This window comes from Gracilinanus agilis, chromosome 6 (assembly GCF_016433145.1).
Source record: "Gracilinanus agilis isolate LMUSP501 chromosome 6, AgileGrace, whole genome shotgun sequence".
NCBI classification, from domain to species: domain Eukaryota; kingdom Metazoa; phylum Chordata; class Mammalia; order Didelphimorphia; family Didelphidae; genus Gracilinanus; species Gracilinanus agilis.
This window is the reverse complement of record NC_058135.1, coordinates 226,678,323-226,696,876: the sequence shown is the minus strand read 5'-3', so window position 1 is coordinate 226,696,876 and position 18,554 is coordinate 226,678,323. Positions and strand designations below refer to the sequence as shown.

At 40.7% G+C, this 18,554-nt stretch overlaps 1 protein-coding gene across 1 annotated transcript; it reads left to right on the top strand.

The window, feature by feature from the left end:
- The first annotated feature begins 852 nt into the window (after positions 1-852).
- On the top strand, positions 853-14,544 carry CD207 (CD207 molecule). The gene is made up of 6 exons (XM_044681788.1): positions 853-928; positions 1,311-1,427; positions 2,246-2,623; positions 12,166-12,317; positions 13,500-13,618; positions 14,283-14,544. The coding sequence occupies exons 1-6, from the start codon at positions 853-855 to the stop codon at positions 14,542-14,544; spliced, it is 1,104 nt and encodes a 367-aa protein (XP_044537723.1).
- The last annotated feature ends 4,010 nt before the right edge of the window (positions 14,545-18,554 follow it).

Genomic DNA, 18,554 nt, shown 5'->3' with positions numbered 1-18,554 from the left:
GAAAGTAATGGATTTTGATTTGGAGGACCTGGTGTGAAATCCTAGTTTTGGTTTTTATTATCCATGTGATCTTAGGAAAGTTACCTGTCTTCTCTGGGTCTCATTTTCCTCATCTAGAAAGTAAAGGAGTTGGGCTTGGGGGTTTCTAAAGTCCCTTCTAATTCCACATCCTATTATCTTCCCTTCATTTTGACTTCACCTCCTTTTTGTCAAGAGTTGATGCTTCATCTGTGGTGCTCCAATTATGACTTGTCAGTACATTGATCAGAGTTTTCCCATCTTTCAAAGTTTTATGAATAATATTGTTATTACAGAACTTGTTCCCTTGGTTCTATTCATTCCACTCCTCATCAGTCCTTGCAGGTCTTTCTAAAATTTTCTTAGACCATCCCTTTTGTCCTTTCTTATGGTACAACTATTTTCTTCCGTTACTTTCAGTCATTTTTGTTCAGCCATTTTCCAACATTTTCCAACAGGCAGGCTCTATATTATTATTATTACTACTACTACTATAAAAGCACTCTGAACAATCTTTTGAAGAAGGTGAGAAAAGAGAAGGAGAAGCAGGGATGGGATTTGACATTCTAAGGGAAAGTAGTCTTTCTCTGATGGAGTCCTTGGTCGGATGGATGACAGAACGGTTCGTGCTGACGTTCTTGAGGTCCCCGTCTGGGGGCGAAGGGTGGAGTTGTGGTCTAGACCTGGTCTCATGGATGTGATGTGGACTTTTGGGGTTGAGGTGGTCAGCTATCCTACAAGGCCACTTCCCACTTCTCTTTCTAGATAAAGATGCCCTTGGAACAACAATTGTGAGGGCTAACAGAGCAAGGACTCAGTGTGGCTGAGGCCAGGATGAAGGAAAATGAAGTGGATGTTCAGGTGGCCCATTTCACAGTGGACAACCAGGACATCTCTCTCTGGCCCCGAGGTGAGTCTAAGGGAATCTGCCCTATTTTCCTGAAAAGACAGACGTTCCACATTCCCCGTCTCTTGCCCGTTCCTGGGTTTGGTCTCCTTCCCTAATTAATTTGTATTGACTTGTATTTATTCTGCATATTCTTACCTGTGTACTTTTTGCTCAGTTAAGAAGTTATAGAATGCTTTCTGTGTCCGGCACTGTCAAGCATTGGGAATGTAAAGAAAAGCAACTAATCTCCCAGGAGAACATCAATCCTGGGAGTAAGGATTGTATCCTTAGCACCTCACATAGAACCTGACAAATTGAAACTTTTAATAAATGTTCATTAATTGACTAACCCAAATTTGGACCTGATTCTTTCATGGAATATCTTTTTTTTCCCTCCTGGCAGACCCTCCTCCAAAGAAGGAGGCATCAACAGCCCGGAGGACCCTGACCTCTGTCCATGTGGTTATTATTCTAATGGCGCTAGTCCTGGTTGCCTTCCTCCTGGCCATGGCCATTCTCTGTAAGTTCATGACTTTGATTTCCCCTGATTCAAGGAAGGGAAAAGCTTCTTCCTTACATGTTCACAGATGGAGTTCCTCCTCACCCCACTTGGGCTGTGCCTTATTCTTGGCCACTATCCTCTCCTAGCCCTGTGTTTCCCCTTCCTCTGTATCTCCTCCTCCTCAGGGTTCCTTTCCTAGGTCTGCCCATCTTTGGAGCTCCCACTGCTCATCTATGGCCCACTGCAAAAATAAATCATGAGATCGAGAGGACATTAGTCACTATCCAGTCCTTTATCTTACAGATGAGGAAACTGAGGCTCAGAGTGACTTATCCTTTCCCTCTGGCTCTAAATTGCCCTAATTCTACTTTGCCTATTCCTCCAGACCTTTCCTCAGTCCCTTGCTTCCCCTTCTTATGACTCTTTCACTAGTTCTCCTTCCCAAAACATAGTGAAATGAGGGTACCCTCATTTTTGGTTCCTACTCCATGTTTGTGTCTTGCACTCCATTCCCATGGTGCCCCAGATCCTCTCCTGGTCCTACCTCTCAGCATTTGAGAACTTGCTTATGACCTTCTAGTGGTCTTTCTCTTATCAGCCCCCCCCCATATTAACTATCCCTTTGTACAATCCTTTCTAGTGTGTAATTTAGGCTCTGGACATGGGCTACCATGGAAAAATCACTCTCTTTGAGGTCAGAGGATCTGGGTTCAAATCCCACTTCTGATACCACCTGGGTGACTTTGGGCAAGCCTCAATTTCTTCATCTATAAAATGAAGAGGTTGGACTAGATGGGCTAATTCTCCAACTGGTCCTGTAATTTCCTCCTCTCCAGATCCCCAGTTACTGGGCAAGATAGATGATGTCAAGACCTCTGTCCACATGCTCAAAGGCCGTGCAGAGAATGCCAGTGTCTCTCTCCATTCCGAGATCAGGAAGTTGAGAAACAAGTTGGAAGATTCCCATACTGAGCTCCAGATGTTAAATGGCACCTTGAGGGTTTCAAATGCTCAGATCCAGCTGCTGAATGCTAAGTTGAAGAATGCTAATAATCAGCTTCAAACATTAATGAGTAGTTGGGAAGAACTTGATGACTTAAACTCTCAGATTCCAAGCCTGAAACAGGATTTGGCGAAAACTGGGGAACTCAAGACTAAGGTTGAACAGCTGAGGAAAGACCTCCAGGCCTTGGGTGCATCACTGTCGCAGCAACGTAAGTGAGCAGTGGGCTGGACATGTGGATGGGAGGACAGGGCGGAAGGCATGGAGGTGAGGGGCTACTCCTGAAGCCTTGGAGGGTAAAGACATGGAGGAAGTTGGGTCTAGTGCTAGTAGAAATCCTATAGGAATTCCCTAGAAGGAGAAAAGAACCCAAATAGAGGGGATATAAACCCTGCCATTAGGGAAAGAGAACTTTTCACTGGGGTTGGAGAAGGTTCAAGAATCCTTCAGATGATGAGATCCTATTTTTAAAAAAAAATCTAGACTATGGTCTAGGCATCTAGACCAGTGATTCCCAAAGTGGACGCCACCGCCCCCTGGTGGATGCTGCAGCTATCCAAGGGGAGCGGTGATGGCCACAGGTGCATTTATCTTTTCTGTTAATTGCTATTAAAATTAAAAAAAATTAATTTCCAGGGGACTAAGTAATATTTTTTTTCTGGAAAGGGGTTGTAGGCCAAAAAAGTTTGGGAACCACTGATCTAGACTATGGTCTAGGCATCTAGACTATGATCTTGGAGATGAAAGTCATAGAGAACTTGTCTGGTCTTTATTAGCCCCAGCTGTTTTATACCACATATCAGGTGGATCATGGACTATCACTTGCCTATATGAATAGCTAAGTACAATGTCTCTTCCAGTCCTAAGATTTGGGCTCTGCCATTGACTTTCTGTGTGATCTTGGGCAAGTCTCAGCATTGCAGAATCTCAGTGGTGGAAGGGACCTCAGAGTTAGTCCAGCCTAACTCATTTTTGAACAAGAACCCCCCAACAAACCTTGGATTTGGAATCAGAGGATCTGGGCTCAAATCCTGATTTAGTTCTTTACTACCTGTATGACTATGGTCAAGTCACTTAATCTCTCTGGGCTTCAGTTTCCTCATAAAATGAGGGGGTTGGACTTGAGACTCTCTAAAATTCCTTTGGACTCTAAATCTATAATCCCATGATCTCCAAGAGGGAACCCTCTACCTTCTGAGGTAGCCAATTCCACTTTCAGATAGTTTTAAGTCTTAGGAATGTTGTCTTCATATTAAGGTAAATTGAGAGGCCATTAAGTGACTCAGTAACTAGAGCACCAAACTTAGAACCAGAAAGGCCTGGGTTCAAATCTGGCCACAGATACTTCCTAGCTGTGTGACCCTGGACAAATCACTTAATCCAAACTCTCTAACCACTCTTCTGCCTTGGAACTAATACTTAGTATTGATCAGAAGTAAGGTTTTTAAAAATCTAAGTCTAAATTGCCTAGTTTCAGTCTCTAGCTATTGCTTCTTATTCTACACTCCTAATTTATCCTCGCCCCCCAAATGAATTAAAAATCAAATCCCTTTTCCATGCAACAGTCTTTCAAATACTAAAAGACAGCAATCCTTTCTCCTTTTAGCCTTGTCTTTTCTTCTTTGGCTAATCTTCTCCAGCTTCTTCAACCAGTCTGCAAAGGACATGATCTCAAGGCCCTTCACCATCCTAGCTGTCTTCCTTTCAATACTTTTCAGTTTATCAAAGTTTTCCTAGAATTTGGTGCTCAGAGTCAAACACAATACTCCATATATAGTTTGATTAATTAGGACTTGGGTTTGAACTTTCCTTAGTTATGTATTAATTGTATGACTGGGCAAGTCACCCTATTCTGGGTCTCAATCCATCTGTAAAATAATAATAGCCAGCATTTACATCATGCTTTTATCTTGAGTATCAACTTCCTGGTAATCATTTTTGTTCTGTCCTTTCCAGTCCAAAGGTCATTCTCCTTGGCCAGGAAAACAGAAAAAAAAGAGTTGGGCAGTTCAGTATTTTCTCTGTAATTAGTTATTCACTCCATCTACCCATTGCAAGTAGTGGTCCTAGTCCCTCTTTGATATTCCTCTTTCTCCAAAACATAGTTTAGAAGAATTTCCATGCACCACTCTTTTTTGCCATCCTTAGATTTTCTTGCCAGACTCAACTGACTTTGGCATATTCATTTCCTGGTAGTGGCCTTTCTTCTTTCTCCTGCTCATGTTTTTATTTTTTTTCAAACTTAGGTAGATTAATGTACAAAGATCTCATTAGGCAAGCCTTCCTTTCCCATCCCATCAGAATTGTTTCTCAATGTTTTCAGAATTTTGCTTTTGATGATGTCATCCTTCCAGGAATGACTTCCCTTATGGAATTTAGGTCACAGGATGTTTGACTAAGTTTTCTCTGAACCCTTTGAAATGTGTGATTCTATCAGTGAATTTGTTAGACTATACTTGGCTTTCCTCTGTCACAAATTCCAGTATGGAGTGGTCATTTCTCCTCAAGAAATCCCATTTCCATTCCACTAATTTGTTCCTTCTTGTAAACAAGAATGAGATATAAAAGAATTGAAGTTCCCATTATTCACTTCTCCTCCTTTTAAAAGATCAAATTATTTCTTCTCTAATTGCTATCGCTAGTGTTTTTAGAACAATATTAAATAATAGAGGTGATAATGGGCATCCTTGCTTAAGTGATACTTGCTGATGATTTTAAATATATACTGTTTATTATTTTGAGTAATGGCCCTTCTGTTCCTATACTTTCTAGTGTTTTCAATAGGAATGGGTATTGTATTTTGTCATAGGCTTTTTCTGCAGCTATTGAGATAATTGTGATTTCTATTGGTTTGGTCAATTATATGGATGGTTTTCCTAATATTGAACCATCTTTGAATTCCTGATATAAATCCCACCTGATCATAGTGAATAATCCTTGTGATCACTTGCTGGAGTCTTTTTTTTTTTAAACCCTTAACTTCTGTGTATTGACTTATAGGTGGAAGAGTGATAAGGGTAGGCAATGGGGGTCAAGTGACTTGCCCAGGGTCACACAGCTGGGAAGTGTCTGAGGCCGGATTTGAACCTAGGACCTCCCGTCTCTAGGCCTGGCTCTCAATCCACTGAGCTACCCAGCTGCCCCCTGGAGTCTTTTTGCAAGTATTCGATTTAAGATGTTTGCATCTATGTTCATTAAGGAGATTGGTCTGTAGTTTTCTTTCTCTGTTTTTGGTCTGCCTACCTTTGGAATCAATACCATATTTGTGTCATAAAAGGAGTTTGGCAAAACTCCTTCATTGCTTATTTTTTCAAATAATTTGTATAATATTGAGATTAGTTGTTCTTTAAAAGTTTGATAGAATTCACTTGTGAATCCATCTGGTCCTGGGGACTTTTTCTTAGTAAGTTCCTTTTGGCTTGTTCCATTTCTTTTTCTGAGATGGGATGATTTAAGTATTCTATTTCCTCTTTTGTTAATCTAGGCAATTTATATTTTTGTAAATATTCATCCATTTTACCTAGATTCTCATATTTATTGCCATATAATTGAATAAAGTATTACCTTAATTTTTTCTTCATTAGAGATGAGATCACCCTTTTCATCTTTGATATTGTTAATTTGATTCTCTTCTTTCTTTTTAATTAGATTAACAAGTACTTTATCTATTCTATTTGTTTTTTCAAAGTATCAGCTTCTAGTCTTGTTTATTAGTTCAATAGTTCTTTTACTTTCAATTTGATTAATTTCTCCTTTAATTTTTAGTATTTCCAATTTAGTTTTTATCTGGGGATTTTTTAATTTGTTCTTTTTCTAATTTTTTAAGTGGCAAGCCCAATTCATTGATCTCTTCTTTCTCTATTTTGTTGGTATAGACACTCAGTGATATAAATTTTCCCCTTAGTACTGCTTTGGCTGTATCCCATAGATTTTTATATGATGTCTCCTCATTGTCATTCTCTTTAATGAAGTCTGAAATTGTTTCTAAAGATTTATTCTTTGACTCATCTGTTTTGAAGAATTAGATTATTTAATTTCCAACTAACTTTAAATTTGCCTTTCCATGGACCCTTGTTTATTATAATTTTTACCACATTATGATCTGAAAAATGGCATTTATTATTTCTGCTTTTCTGTATTTGTTTGCAATATTTCTATGCCCTAGTACAGGGTTAATCTTTGTATATGTACCATGTAGTGCTGAGAAGAAGGTATATTTCTTTTTTCTCCTTGTTCAGTTTTCTCCACATATCTATTAAGTCTAATTTTTCTAGCATTTCATTTACTTCCCTTACTTCTTTCTTATTAATTTTTTTGGTTCAATTTATCTAGTTCTGAAAGGGGAAGGTTGAGACCCCCCCATATGGTCTTACTATCTATTTCCTCCTTGAATTCCTTTAATTTTTCCTTTAGAAATCTAGATGCCATCCATACCATTTGGTACATAAATGTTTAGTATTGATATTACTTCATTGTTTATAGTACCTTTTAGCAAAATGTAATTTCCTTCCTTATCTCTTTTAATCAGATCAATTTCTACTTTGACTTTGTCTAGTATCATGATTGCTGTTCCTGCTTTTTTTACTTTAGATGATGGTAAATTCTGCTCCAGCTTTTTAACCTTGAATCTGTGTGTGTTACCCTGCCTTAAATGTGTTTCTTGTAAACAATATATAGTAGGATTTTGGTTTTTAATTCACTATTCTATCTGCTTCCATTTAATGGGTGAGTTCATCCCATTCACATTTAGTGTTATGATTATTAATTGTGTATTGCCCTCCATAATATTATCCCCTTTAGATCTTGCTCTATTCCCTTTCAGTCTGTTCCTCCTCACCAGTATTTTGCTTTTTGTCACCCCTCCGGTTCCCCCTTCCTTCAATTGCCACCCACTTCCCTTGTCTTGTTCCCCTTCTTCTTCTCTGTAGGGTGATAGAATTCTATACCCCACCCAGTATACTTTTGTTTTCCCCTCTCTGAACCAGTTACAATGAGAGTAAAGTTTAGGCACTGCCCTTTACCACCCTTATCCTCACCTCTCTGTATTGATTTTTCTCACCTCTTTATGTTATATAATTTACCTCATTCTATCTCTCCCTTTCCCTTTCTCTCAGTGCAATCCTCTCTTTCAGTCCTTGATTGATTTTTACATGTCATTCATATGCATACATATCATATCATACATACATATCATTCCATATCATCACATTTACACATATATATCATATCATCATATGTCATCATATACATCATATTATCATAAGCAACTTACTTCTCTGCCCTCTTACTGAGTAAATTCCTTCTATCTTGTCTATTACTAAGAGTAATTTTTGACAATTATAGAGATCCTCTTTCCATATAGACATATAAACATTTTGACCTTAATGAGTTTCTTAATTTTTCTCTTTCTTATTTACCTTTCTGCACTTTTCTTGTATCTCATATTTGGCCTTCAAATTTTTTTGTTTAGGTCTGGCTTATTCCTCAGGAATGCTTGGAAATCTTCTATCTTATTGAATGACCATTTTTCCCCCTGAAAGAATATACTCAGTTTTGCTGGATAGGTGATCTGGGTTGTAAACCCCAATCTTTCCCCTTCCTGAAGGCGGTAAGTGACTTTCCCAGGGTCATCCAGCTAAGAAGTGTCTGAGGTCAGATTCCTATCCATTTTGAATAAAGAATACTCTGGCAGAATCATATTCTAGCCATAAGTTTTGATGCACCAAAGCTCAGTGATAATCCAGGGATTAAATTTGCCTCCTTGCATTAGGTTCTTTAGTTCAATTGTTTATCACCTGATCTTTGTGTACTTGAGGCCACAGGTTTTATCAGCGGTTCTTTTCTTGGATTTTGAACATCTATGAATTATGGAGGTCTCTAGCCCTATTCTTCTTCTCCTCATACGATACCTCCTATCCAGCTTAGTGGGTTTATGGAGGCAGTGTTCTCTTTGGCCTTTCATCCTTTTCCATTTAAAGTGCTTGTGATTAGACTTGCAAGACGCAAGGAAAAATAACCTTTTTTATCTCTCCTTGTTAGGTGCATTTCATCTCTGTCCAGGACTGGGCTCTCCTTTCCTATATTCTAAGCCACAATCCAAAAACCCAAATCCCTTTCTTAGAGATACTTTTTAACTAGCTGTTCACTTTCTTCAATCTACCTTTTTCCTTTGAAAAGGAGGCTTTGTCTTTGATCACCAGCATTAAAGGTAGCACCACTTACATCTTTAAGGTCAGTTGATCAACTAGTAAGCACTTATTAAAAGTTTATTGAAGGGCAGCTGGGTAGCTCAGTGGATTGAGAGCCAGGCCTAGAGATGGGAGGTCCTAGGTTCAAATCCGGCCTCAGACACTTCCCAGCTGTGTGACCCTGGGCAAGTCACTTGACCCCCATTGCCTACCCTTATCACTCTTCCACCTATAAGTCAATACACAGAAGTTAAGGGTTTAAAAAAAAAGTTTATTGAAGAGGGGCAACTAAGCTCAGTAGATGAAGAGTAGATGAAGGAGATCCTGGGTTCAAATCTGGCCACAGACACGTCTTAGCAGTGTGAACCTGGGCAAGTCACTTAACCTCCATTGCCCAGCCCTTATATCATTCTTCTGCTTTGGAACTGATGCTTGGTATTGATTCTAAGATAGAAGCTAAGGGTTTTTTTAAAGTTTACTATAAAGGGTAACTAGGTAGCACTGGATAGAGCAGATAGAGTGCCAGGCCTGAAGTCAGGAAGACCTGGGTTCAAATTTGGCGTTATATACTTCCTATATACTCAGACCCTGGGCAAGTTATTTATTCCTATTTGCCTGGCCTTTGCCCTTCTGTCTTAGAGTTATTATTGAGACAGAAAATAAGAATTTCTTTAAAAAAAGGTTAATTATGTGCCAGACAGTGTGGCACATTCCAAGGGGAAAAGAAAGGTAAAAATAATGTCTCTGCCCTCAAGGAGCTCATATTCTTGTTGGAGAGATAACACACAAACAAGCATATACATATAAGATATAAAAAGGAAAGTCATTTCCAGGAAAAGGCACCAGGGAAGCCTGGGGAAGGAAGGAGCCCTCATGGTCGGCTGGGCTAAGTATGGGGAGGCAAGAGGGGAAGGTGGAAAGGGAAAGCATTCCAAGAATGAAGATAATCAGTGCAAAGGGGTGCAATTAGAAGATGGAGGGTTTTGTGTGAGAAAGAGCCAGAAGACCAGTGTTGCTGGACTGTAAGAGTGGTAGACCTTCATTTTTTAGATTCTTTCTGGTGGGATCATATGCATCCATGGGAACCACCACTAATGGTGGTAGTCATCAGGTCTGACAAGTCTTGGGAGGTTCTCTGTTACATCCAGGAAGATAGTAGACCTCTCTTATTATTAGCAGGTGAGTAAGAAACTGCCTCAGTAGCCTTTGGCAGGGAGTCACCAACAAGCACCATTTGCTTCTTCTTCCTCTGATGCTGGTGGGATGATCTTTCACTTTTCATCTCCAGTGGCCTTGAGTTGCCATTTTTGGAGAAGGAACAACAGCTTCTTCCTTCTCCAGAATTCGGCCCCTCCTTTGGGGAAGATACTCACTTCTGCTATTTAGCTCCAAGTTTTCAGTGCTCATTCTTCTCTTTCTCCTCTGTGCCCCATTCTCCCACTCTCCAGTCTCTTGAAATAGTTCATGCCTTCCCTCTGCCTCTTCAGATCTTTTTTCCCTTTGTTTTTTTCATTGAATCTTCTTCTCCCTCCCCTGCTTTTGAACAGATCTCTTTATTGTTTCTGATAATCTGGAGAATGTGGAAGCATCCTTTGAGAGCCTTAGCTTTGTTTTCTAGGAGGAAGACTAGCCTGGCCTTAGATTTTCAATAAAGTCATTTGGGTGTTGCAGTAATATGTGCCTCACCCACTCATTGCAGGATACTGCCAAATTCACCCTGCTCTCTACACTTTCTGGAAATGATATCCTCTGTCCTTCCCCTCTTCTCCTCCCTTTTTCCTTGGAAACAGCCTGCTTGAGGGCATCTTCAGCCCCAAACTCTTTGTTTTCTCCTCATAAGCATTTCCTTACTCCTTACCACAATGACAAGATCACCACATCCAACTTCCTTTTTTCCCCCCTTCACTTTGTTTTGCCAACTTGCCTTGTTAACTTCCTAGTCCTCTCTCCATGTTCTTGGCTCTTGACCCTTCTACTTCAGGCCTGCTGTTTCCGTTCTTCTATGTAACTTCAAGTCTTTCTTCCCCCCTCAGCTCCAAACCTTCTTCATTTGGAGTTTTTCAACCTCCCATTTTTCCATTCCCAAAGTCTTTCCTCCTCCGCTGGACTTAGTTTCAGCATCTATAAAGTGAGATTAGATTAGATCAGGGGATCATGAACTTAAATTTTTTTATAATGTATTTCAAGAGAGTTGGTTTCCAATATATTTTATTTACTGTATTTTAAAACATAATCCTGAGAAAGGGTCTATAGTGTTTTTTTAAACCCTTATCTTCTGTCTTAGAATCAATCCTGTGTATTGGTTCTAAGGCAGAAGAGTAGGGAAAGTGCTAGGCAATGGGGGTTAAGTGACTTGTCCAGGGTCATATAGCTAGGAAGTGTCTGAGGCCAATTTTGAATCCAGGACCACCCACCTCTCTATCCACTTCTCTGTCCTTGGGTCTATAAGTTTTTCCCAGACTGCCAAAAGGATCCTTCATACAAAAAATGTTAAGAACCTCTGGGAAAGGGGGCAAATAGGTGGCTCAGTGAATGGAGAACCAGGACTAGAGGCAGGAAGTCCTGGATTCAAATCTGATCCCAGCAGAAACAGGAGAACATGGTACACAGAGACTGATACACTGTGGTACAATAGAACATAACAGACTTCTCTACTAGCAGCAATGCAAGGATCCAGAGCAAGGCTGAGGGACTTATGAGAAAGAAAACTAGCCATATTCAGAGGAAGAACTGTGGGAGGAGAAACCCAGAAGAAAAACAACTGCTTGAACACATGGGCTGATGGGGATATTATTGGGGATGTAGACACCAAACGATAACTCTAGTCCAACTATCAATAATATGGAATTAGGTCTTGATCTTGATACATGTAAAACCTAGTGGAATTGCATGTTGACTAAGGGGGGGTTAGGAGGGTGTGGGGGAGAGGGAAAGAACATGAAAAATGTTACTAGGGGAAAATATGCAAAATAAAAAACTTAAAAAAAAAATAAAATCAGAATGAAAGGAGAAAAAAAACCACACAAAAAATAAATCTGATCCCAGATACTTCCTTGCTGTGTGACCCTGAGCCAGTCACTTCACCTCCATTGCCTAGCTCTTCCTGTTCTTCTGCCTTAGGACCAATACATAGTATTGATTCTAAGACAGAAGGTAAGGGTTTATATATATAAAAGATGGGCAAGGACCTCTGAGTTTGGAACCTCTGATAGCTTAGGGACTTTCCAGTTCTGACATTCTGTGAGTCTATTAGACTTCTTCCAGCAACACCCTTAAATAGAGGCTTCACTATTGCTTGATGGACCACTCAGTATCATGGCACTAGAATCAAGGTTCCTTGTGAGATTTTTCCATTGACCCCCGTGTTGGGTTTCTGAGAAAGGTCCTAGGGATCACTTAGTGAATTCTCCAACTCTGCAGATCTTCACGTGGAGATGGGCTGAGTACCTGTTGGGCATGTTTCTGCCCCGATATGGATTGGCCTCTCTGTTCTCTGAGGTGTCCCAAAGGCTTTCTATTTTGGGCTCCTGGGAATGTGATAATTTAGCAACAACCTTGTTTCTAGGTTACATTCTGGAGATGGCCTCGCAAGACTGGAAATTCTTCCAAGGGAACTTTTACTATTTTTCTACCAAGAGAAAGTCTTGGTACAGTGCTGAACAGCTCTGCACCACTCGAGACTCTCATCTGACCTCGGTGACTTCAGCAAAAGAACAGGTGGGTGTTCAAAGAGGGTATCTGAGAAGATGAAGAAAGGCAACCTGGATTTAGAGTCAGGAGACATTTAGAGCCCATGTATGATCTCGGCCACTTGGGCACAATACTTTCAAGTCCAGAGGTTGTTATGAGAGAATCATTTTGTAAAATTTAAAATTCCATAGAATAAGGGCTTATTATTCAATAGAGTTGGTTTCCTTTGTAATGCAACGTGTTTTATTTGATGCATTTAAAAACGCAATCCTGAGAAGGGATCCATATAATCTTTTAAAAAATCTCACCTTCCATCTTAGAATCAAAACTCTGTATTGATTCCAAGGCAGAAGAGCAGCAAAGGCTAGGCAACTGGAGTTAAATGACTTGCCTATGGTCACATAGCTGGGATGTGTCTGAGGCCAGATTTGAATCCAGGGGAGTGGGAGAGAAAATGCCCCTGCTGTTCACATTGGGAAAACAGATTCTTTCCCATAAGCACTCATAGGAACAAAAGTCCAGAGCAAGAAACCCTTCTGATTCAGGGCCAGGACTGAGGAAAATGCTCAGTCAGAATACAATAATGAGTCGTAGGTGTCTTTGACCACAGGAGGCTTGGAGCTTTCATTGTAACACAAGGCGTTTGACTCATATACTTGGAGAGTGGATTTTTTGGATATTTAATAATGTGGGGGTTTATAACAAGTTCTACTGTTAAATCCCTCCACCAACATTAACTCCTCCCAAAGAATTATGTGCCCTAGTCTGCTGTCCCGATCACCTATCCCTAGTTCTCTTTCTATTTTCCCAACCAAGTCCCCATCTCAAAACTGGATCTCTGCTCATCATAAAGGGAGAAAATAATAGAGAATACAAATTGTGCTTCCCTTTGGACCTCAGGAATTCAATTCATTTGGGTCAGGTCAGGGGAAGAAATCCTAAGCTTAGATAAGATAGGAATCCTGCCTCCATAGAGCTCATAGCATAGCAGAAGGGCAAAGAAACAAACAAGATAACTGAGATCTACAATATGGAATGGTAAGTGCATTAAAAAGGTACTAAAAATGTTACATGTAGGTTCCCTTTGGAGACCTAGACACAGAGTCCTAGACACACATACAAACACAGAAATGGAAACATTATTCTCTACTGAACCCCAGTTCTCTTCCCTCTGTTAATGGCACATCCTCTGTCAATTTTATTTTGTAGGAGTTTCTTTATAAGACAGCAACAGGAATTTCTTATTGGATTGGTCTGACAAAAACAGGGTCTTCTGGCACCTGGCACTGGATTGATGGAACCCTATATATAGAGAGGGAGAATGCTCGGTGAGTCCATAATCATGCCTGCTCTCTCCCTGGTCCTTTTTTACCCCTCCATGGACCTTGGAGGCAGGACCAGGGAAAGAGTGAATCCATCTTGTCCTGTCCAGTGAGTCAGGAAACAAGGGCTTTAAGCCTAGAAATAGAGCCTTAACTGGCTCTGTGATCTTTGTCAAGGCTCTTCCTGTCTCTGGGAATTTGTTTCCTTGTTTGTGAAAATGAAGGCTTGGAATAGATGACCTTTTCCAGTTCTGATGTTCTAGGCTTACCATTCTAAGGTGCCTTTCAGTGCTGACCATCTGTGTCTTGTTTGTTGTGCGGGGTGTGTGTGTGTGTGTGTGTGTGTGTGTGTGTGTGTGTGTGTATGCACACGTGTATTATTTGTGTTTAGCACAAAGACCTGAGCGTTGTAGTCCCAACTCAAGCCTGATTCTGGTGGGTTTGGTGGATTTAAAGCTAAATTTCTTTTGATGAACCTCCAGCTCCTTGTTGTGGACTCAGTACAGGGCTTTTTTTTTTTTTTAACAACCCTTAAATGGGGCCGTTAGGGGTCCAGTGACTTAGGGCCTCCTGAGATGTAGGCTGCTGCTTCCCCTTCTTGGCCCTGGTCTGGGACCTAAGGTAAGAAATGGGAGAGCTCATACTATGATTTATGCTCTTTTCTCATCAGGTTCTGGGCCGAGGGGGAACCTAATAATAATCATGGAAACGAACACTGTGTGAATTTAGAGAAGTCCTCTCTGATGTCCTGGAATGATGTAAACTGTGACCAGGAGCTCCAATTCATTTGTAAGAAGAATCCAAAGCCATCAGAGATGGACCAGTTGGACCAGTTCTATGGTAGAAGCCCACTTCAACCTCTTAGTTCCTTCCAAACTGGACACAAGTATGATATCCAGCCCCCCAATATCCACAGGGGCATTTCTCCTTAGATGATCAGGTTTTAATGTGATATCAAAACATTCAGGGACCTGCCTATACCACCCACGACTCACTGTGTCTCACCAAACCGGGGAGAAGAAAACTAGAGGAAGAGAATGGAAAGAAAAAGACATTCGAGGAAGTGGGCTGGGGTTGTCTAGAGAAGTCCTGATGTGTCTCCTACCTGGGATTTCACCATTTCTGACAGGAGCTCTTCCAGATTCAAAACTTTGTGGTTTCCATTGACTCTTCTCTCTTCATCATTTCTCTGTGTCCAAGCAGTTCTTCAGTCCTGTCCATTTCTAACTCCCCAATATCTCTTCCATCCTTACCTTCCTCTCTATGTCCTTTGCTACCATCTGTACCAGTGAGGTACAGGCTCTCCTTGCTGTCCAGACTATCACAATAGTCTCCAGACTATTTTTTCCCTGTCTCCTCTCACTTCCCAACTCCTATCATGATTTATATCATTGCTATAGTAATTTTTCTTTGGCATAAATTTTTCCATTTCACTGCTGTAATAAATTTCTATTGAGTCAAAATGAAAATCTTCGGTGGTTCTTCTAAATAGTGTGTATTGGTTTCAAGGGAGAAGAGAAGTAAGGGCTTAGGCAATTGGGGTTAAGTGACTTGCCCAGGGTCACATAGCTAGGAAATATCTAAGGCCAAATTTGAACTGAGGACCTCCCATCTCCAGGTCTAGCTCTCTACTCACTGAGCCATCTAGCTGCCCCATGTCTTTAGTTTTTATATCACAATTCTTTCCCTGCATACTAGTCCCATAGAAAACTCTCATGTAATAAAGAAAAACAACAAAGAAAAGTAAAACCAGCTGACCCAGCTGGCTTATGTCAATCTACATGGCATTTAGCTTCTGCCTTTCTCTACTTCTCTTCCTCCATACTAAGAAGATGAGTTTCATCATCCATCCTTATCCAAGACACGTTCTTCTATATCATGCCTCATTCATGTTATTTCTACTACTTTTTCCATCTTAACCACCTGAAATTTCTCTTCCTTGTCATGAGATCACAGATAGGATAATTGATTTCAAGCTGGAAGGAATCTCTTCATTTTATAAAGAACTCAAGATCCATAGGAGTTCTATGAAACTTTCCCTTTGTACCTTAGCCTTCATCTCTCTCCACCTTCCCTAAACTTCAAAGTATTTATGGCTTAGACCACACAATTCAAGTTTAATTATATTCTGTCTTGTCTTATTTCATGGTGTTCATCTTGTCTCTCTAGCTAGGTTGTAAGCTTCTCTCTGTGAGAATAGGGTTCATGCTGTATAAATAGACATTTTGTACCTTTGAATTACATCTCCCAACATCCCTTTCCTCTTTCGTCCCCAAGTTGCGTGCTTACGTTTTTGTATATAGTTGTGTAGCCCTGCTCTGGCCCTTTCTTCTCTTGTGACTTCATCGGGGTTAGCTCCCTATTTACTCCAGTTTTTAAAAAAATTTTCTTTTACTTCAAGTTGTTATTAGTAAATCTTATTAAATATAATACTTGGAGTATTTGGATATTAATGTTTAATCTTACAATGCCTTCTTTTTCTTTTGTTACTAGTACAGCAAAAAGGTCAAGTGCTTCTCAAGCTTGTCTTGCTATTGTGGATTATATTATGAATCTTAGTTTTAAGAATCTATGGTTTTCCCACTGATGTGGGTACTCCCTTTGCCAACATACATCACAGCCTCTGAGATGCACTCTGATGCCGACAGGATTAAAGTGAATCCTGCATCGTTTTCTTATTGATCCTATTTACAGTTAACTGATTTTGTCCTGTGTAGTGCAAAAGGGTGCATATCAACCCTACAAAGCCTTAATGCAGAGTTTCTGACAGTTGAAAAGGGTTTAGAATCCTGAGGTTAGACAGTTGACCCTGGAGACTCGAGGAGAGTAGGATGGTCAACTGAGCTCTATCTTTGGACTGAAACCTGGCCTATATTCTGCAGCTTTTCTCTTAAAATTTGTTAGTTTAACTATTTCCTTTGGATCTCCCTAACCTCCCTTATTCCCAATCATCATTTTCCCTTCCTAAATTTCTTGGGGTTTTGAAAGGAGGGTGGATCTGGGTGGTAGCTTTCAAACTTGGTAGATTTAGTTTCCCCATAGTCAAATAGGGTTTACCCTTGTTACAAATTATCTTTTAAATCATTGTATCCAACTTTTCTAATCCTATAGGCTACAAAACCTCTCAGGGCTGAGTTAGGCAGGTCCTTTCTCAGTCTCACATTCCTGTGTCCCTCCCCCACCTGAAGCTTTCTCTAGGCGACTGTTAGTTACCTTGTATCCCTCCATCCCTTCCAATCAACCCTAAAACTCAATAAACCCTGTTTGTCACTTAATCAAACCTTTGGCTAATTCATTAGTTGATTGATAAGAGAGGGAGAAGGGGAGAAAGGAATAATATTGTCTCTGGGTCCTGAAAGGAATTTGAGGCGTCCATTTTGGAGGAAGTGTAATCTCAATACTTCCTCTGGACTCTTCCTTTGCGAACCTGAGAAACTGACTAGAAAGCCCTCTAGTCAGTTTCAAGCCATTCTTGGCTGGCCTTGACCTTTGTCTGTAGCAGTGCCCTTCCTACTTGAAGGGCTCAGTTTGTTTCCCTCCAGTGTCTCTGTCTCAAACCCGTATACTGTGGGAAATATAAGTAAGGGTAATGGGGTCACCAGGGATATTATAAATAAACTAAGTGGTTTGTGGGAACACACTCTGGGATTTATGAGAGACTAGACCTGGACATGAAGACTTGAACAGCCAAGCTACTCCTAACTGTCAAAGGACAGTTAGCCAACTGTCACTCTGGCCAGAGGCTTTGAATTCAACAGACAAGGTAACAGGATATAACTGGGTTTAATTATGAACAACCAAAAGGTGGGATAGGAATATCTACTCTAAAACCTTAAATCTAATGACATAACCCACAGGGAAAGGAAAGACTTATTTCTACACTAATTAGTAATCTAAACTGACAGGACCCAAGGAGCAGTGGAGTCTCTGGGTGACTGCCTCAGACCTGGAACCTGCCAGGCTTGAGCAGCTCAGCTAGGGGCCTTGTGGCTTTGGGATTCTCACTGCAATCCACTGATAATCTCTGGATGCCAAGAGCCAAGGTTGTCTCAGGTACCAAGTTGAGAAGGTGTGTTCAAGACTCTGTTCACCAGATCTCAAAACTTTCTCCTCTTCCTTGATACAGGACTGTTGATCTTCTCTCTTTGCTAGATACTACCACTCAGGATCCCAGGGGAAAATCAGGATACAGGATGTCCTTTTACTCTGAGTGCTCCCAGGGCTAACCACAGTTTGTGTTAACCCCAATGGAGTCCTTTCCAGAGCACAAGTCACTTCTTCCTGCTCCCTCATTCCATCCTGGAATTCCCAACTCCAGCTCCTTCCTGCTAGATACATCTTAATACCTAATCAATAACTAATCTTATCTTCCTCACAACAATACCCAGTCTGTGTACCCAGTCTATGTCTCCCAGGCTGCAGCTGTCTGCCCAAAATACCTCATCCTCTCCCTTGCAACTCTTTTACCTCTCCTACCACCTCAATTTATCACGCACCACTATTGTACTCTCCTTATCTACTTTCTACCTTAGGGATCCACAAACCCCTATTCACAGTGCCTTATCCCTATTCACACTACCTTTAGTCCCTTACCTGCCTTATCCCCTATTACAACCTTACCTCTGCCTTAATTTCCCTATTACCTCTAGCCTATTCCCTTATTACAACCAGTTTATTACCTTACTAAGATTTATCCCCTCATAACACCTGTAACTGCCTAAGTCATGGTTCTCTGAACTTAGTTCAGAGTTCAGTTACCCTATGATGGGTTAAGTTTAGAAATCCAATTCTCTTGCTAATCACCGTTCATTGACAAGAGTGTGGCAAGCCATCCCTCACCCCCACTGCCTAGTCTCTCCAGCCCTGTAAGCAGGATCATATAATACTGATCGTGCCCCATCTTCCTTGCAAGTGGCAAAATGGTCTCCAGTAATGGATAAGC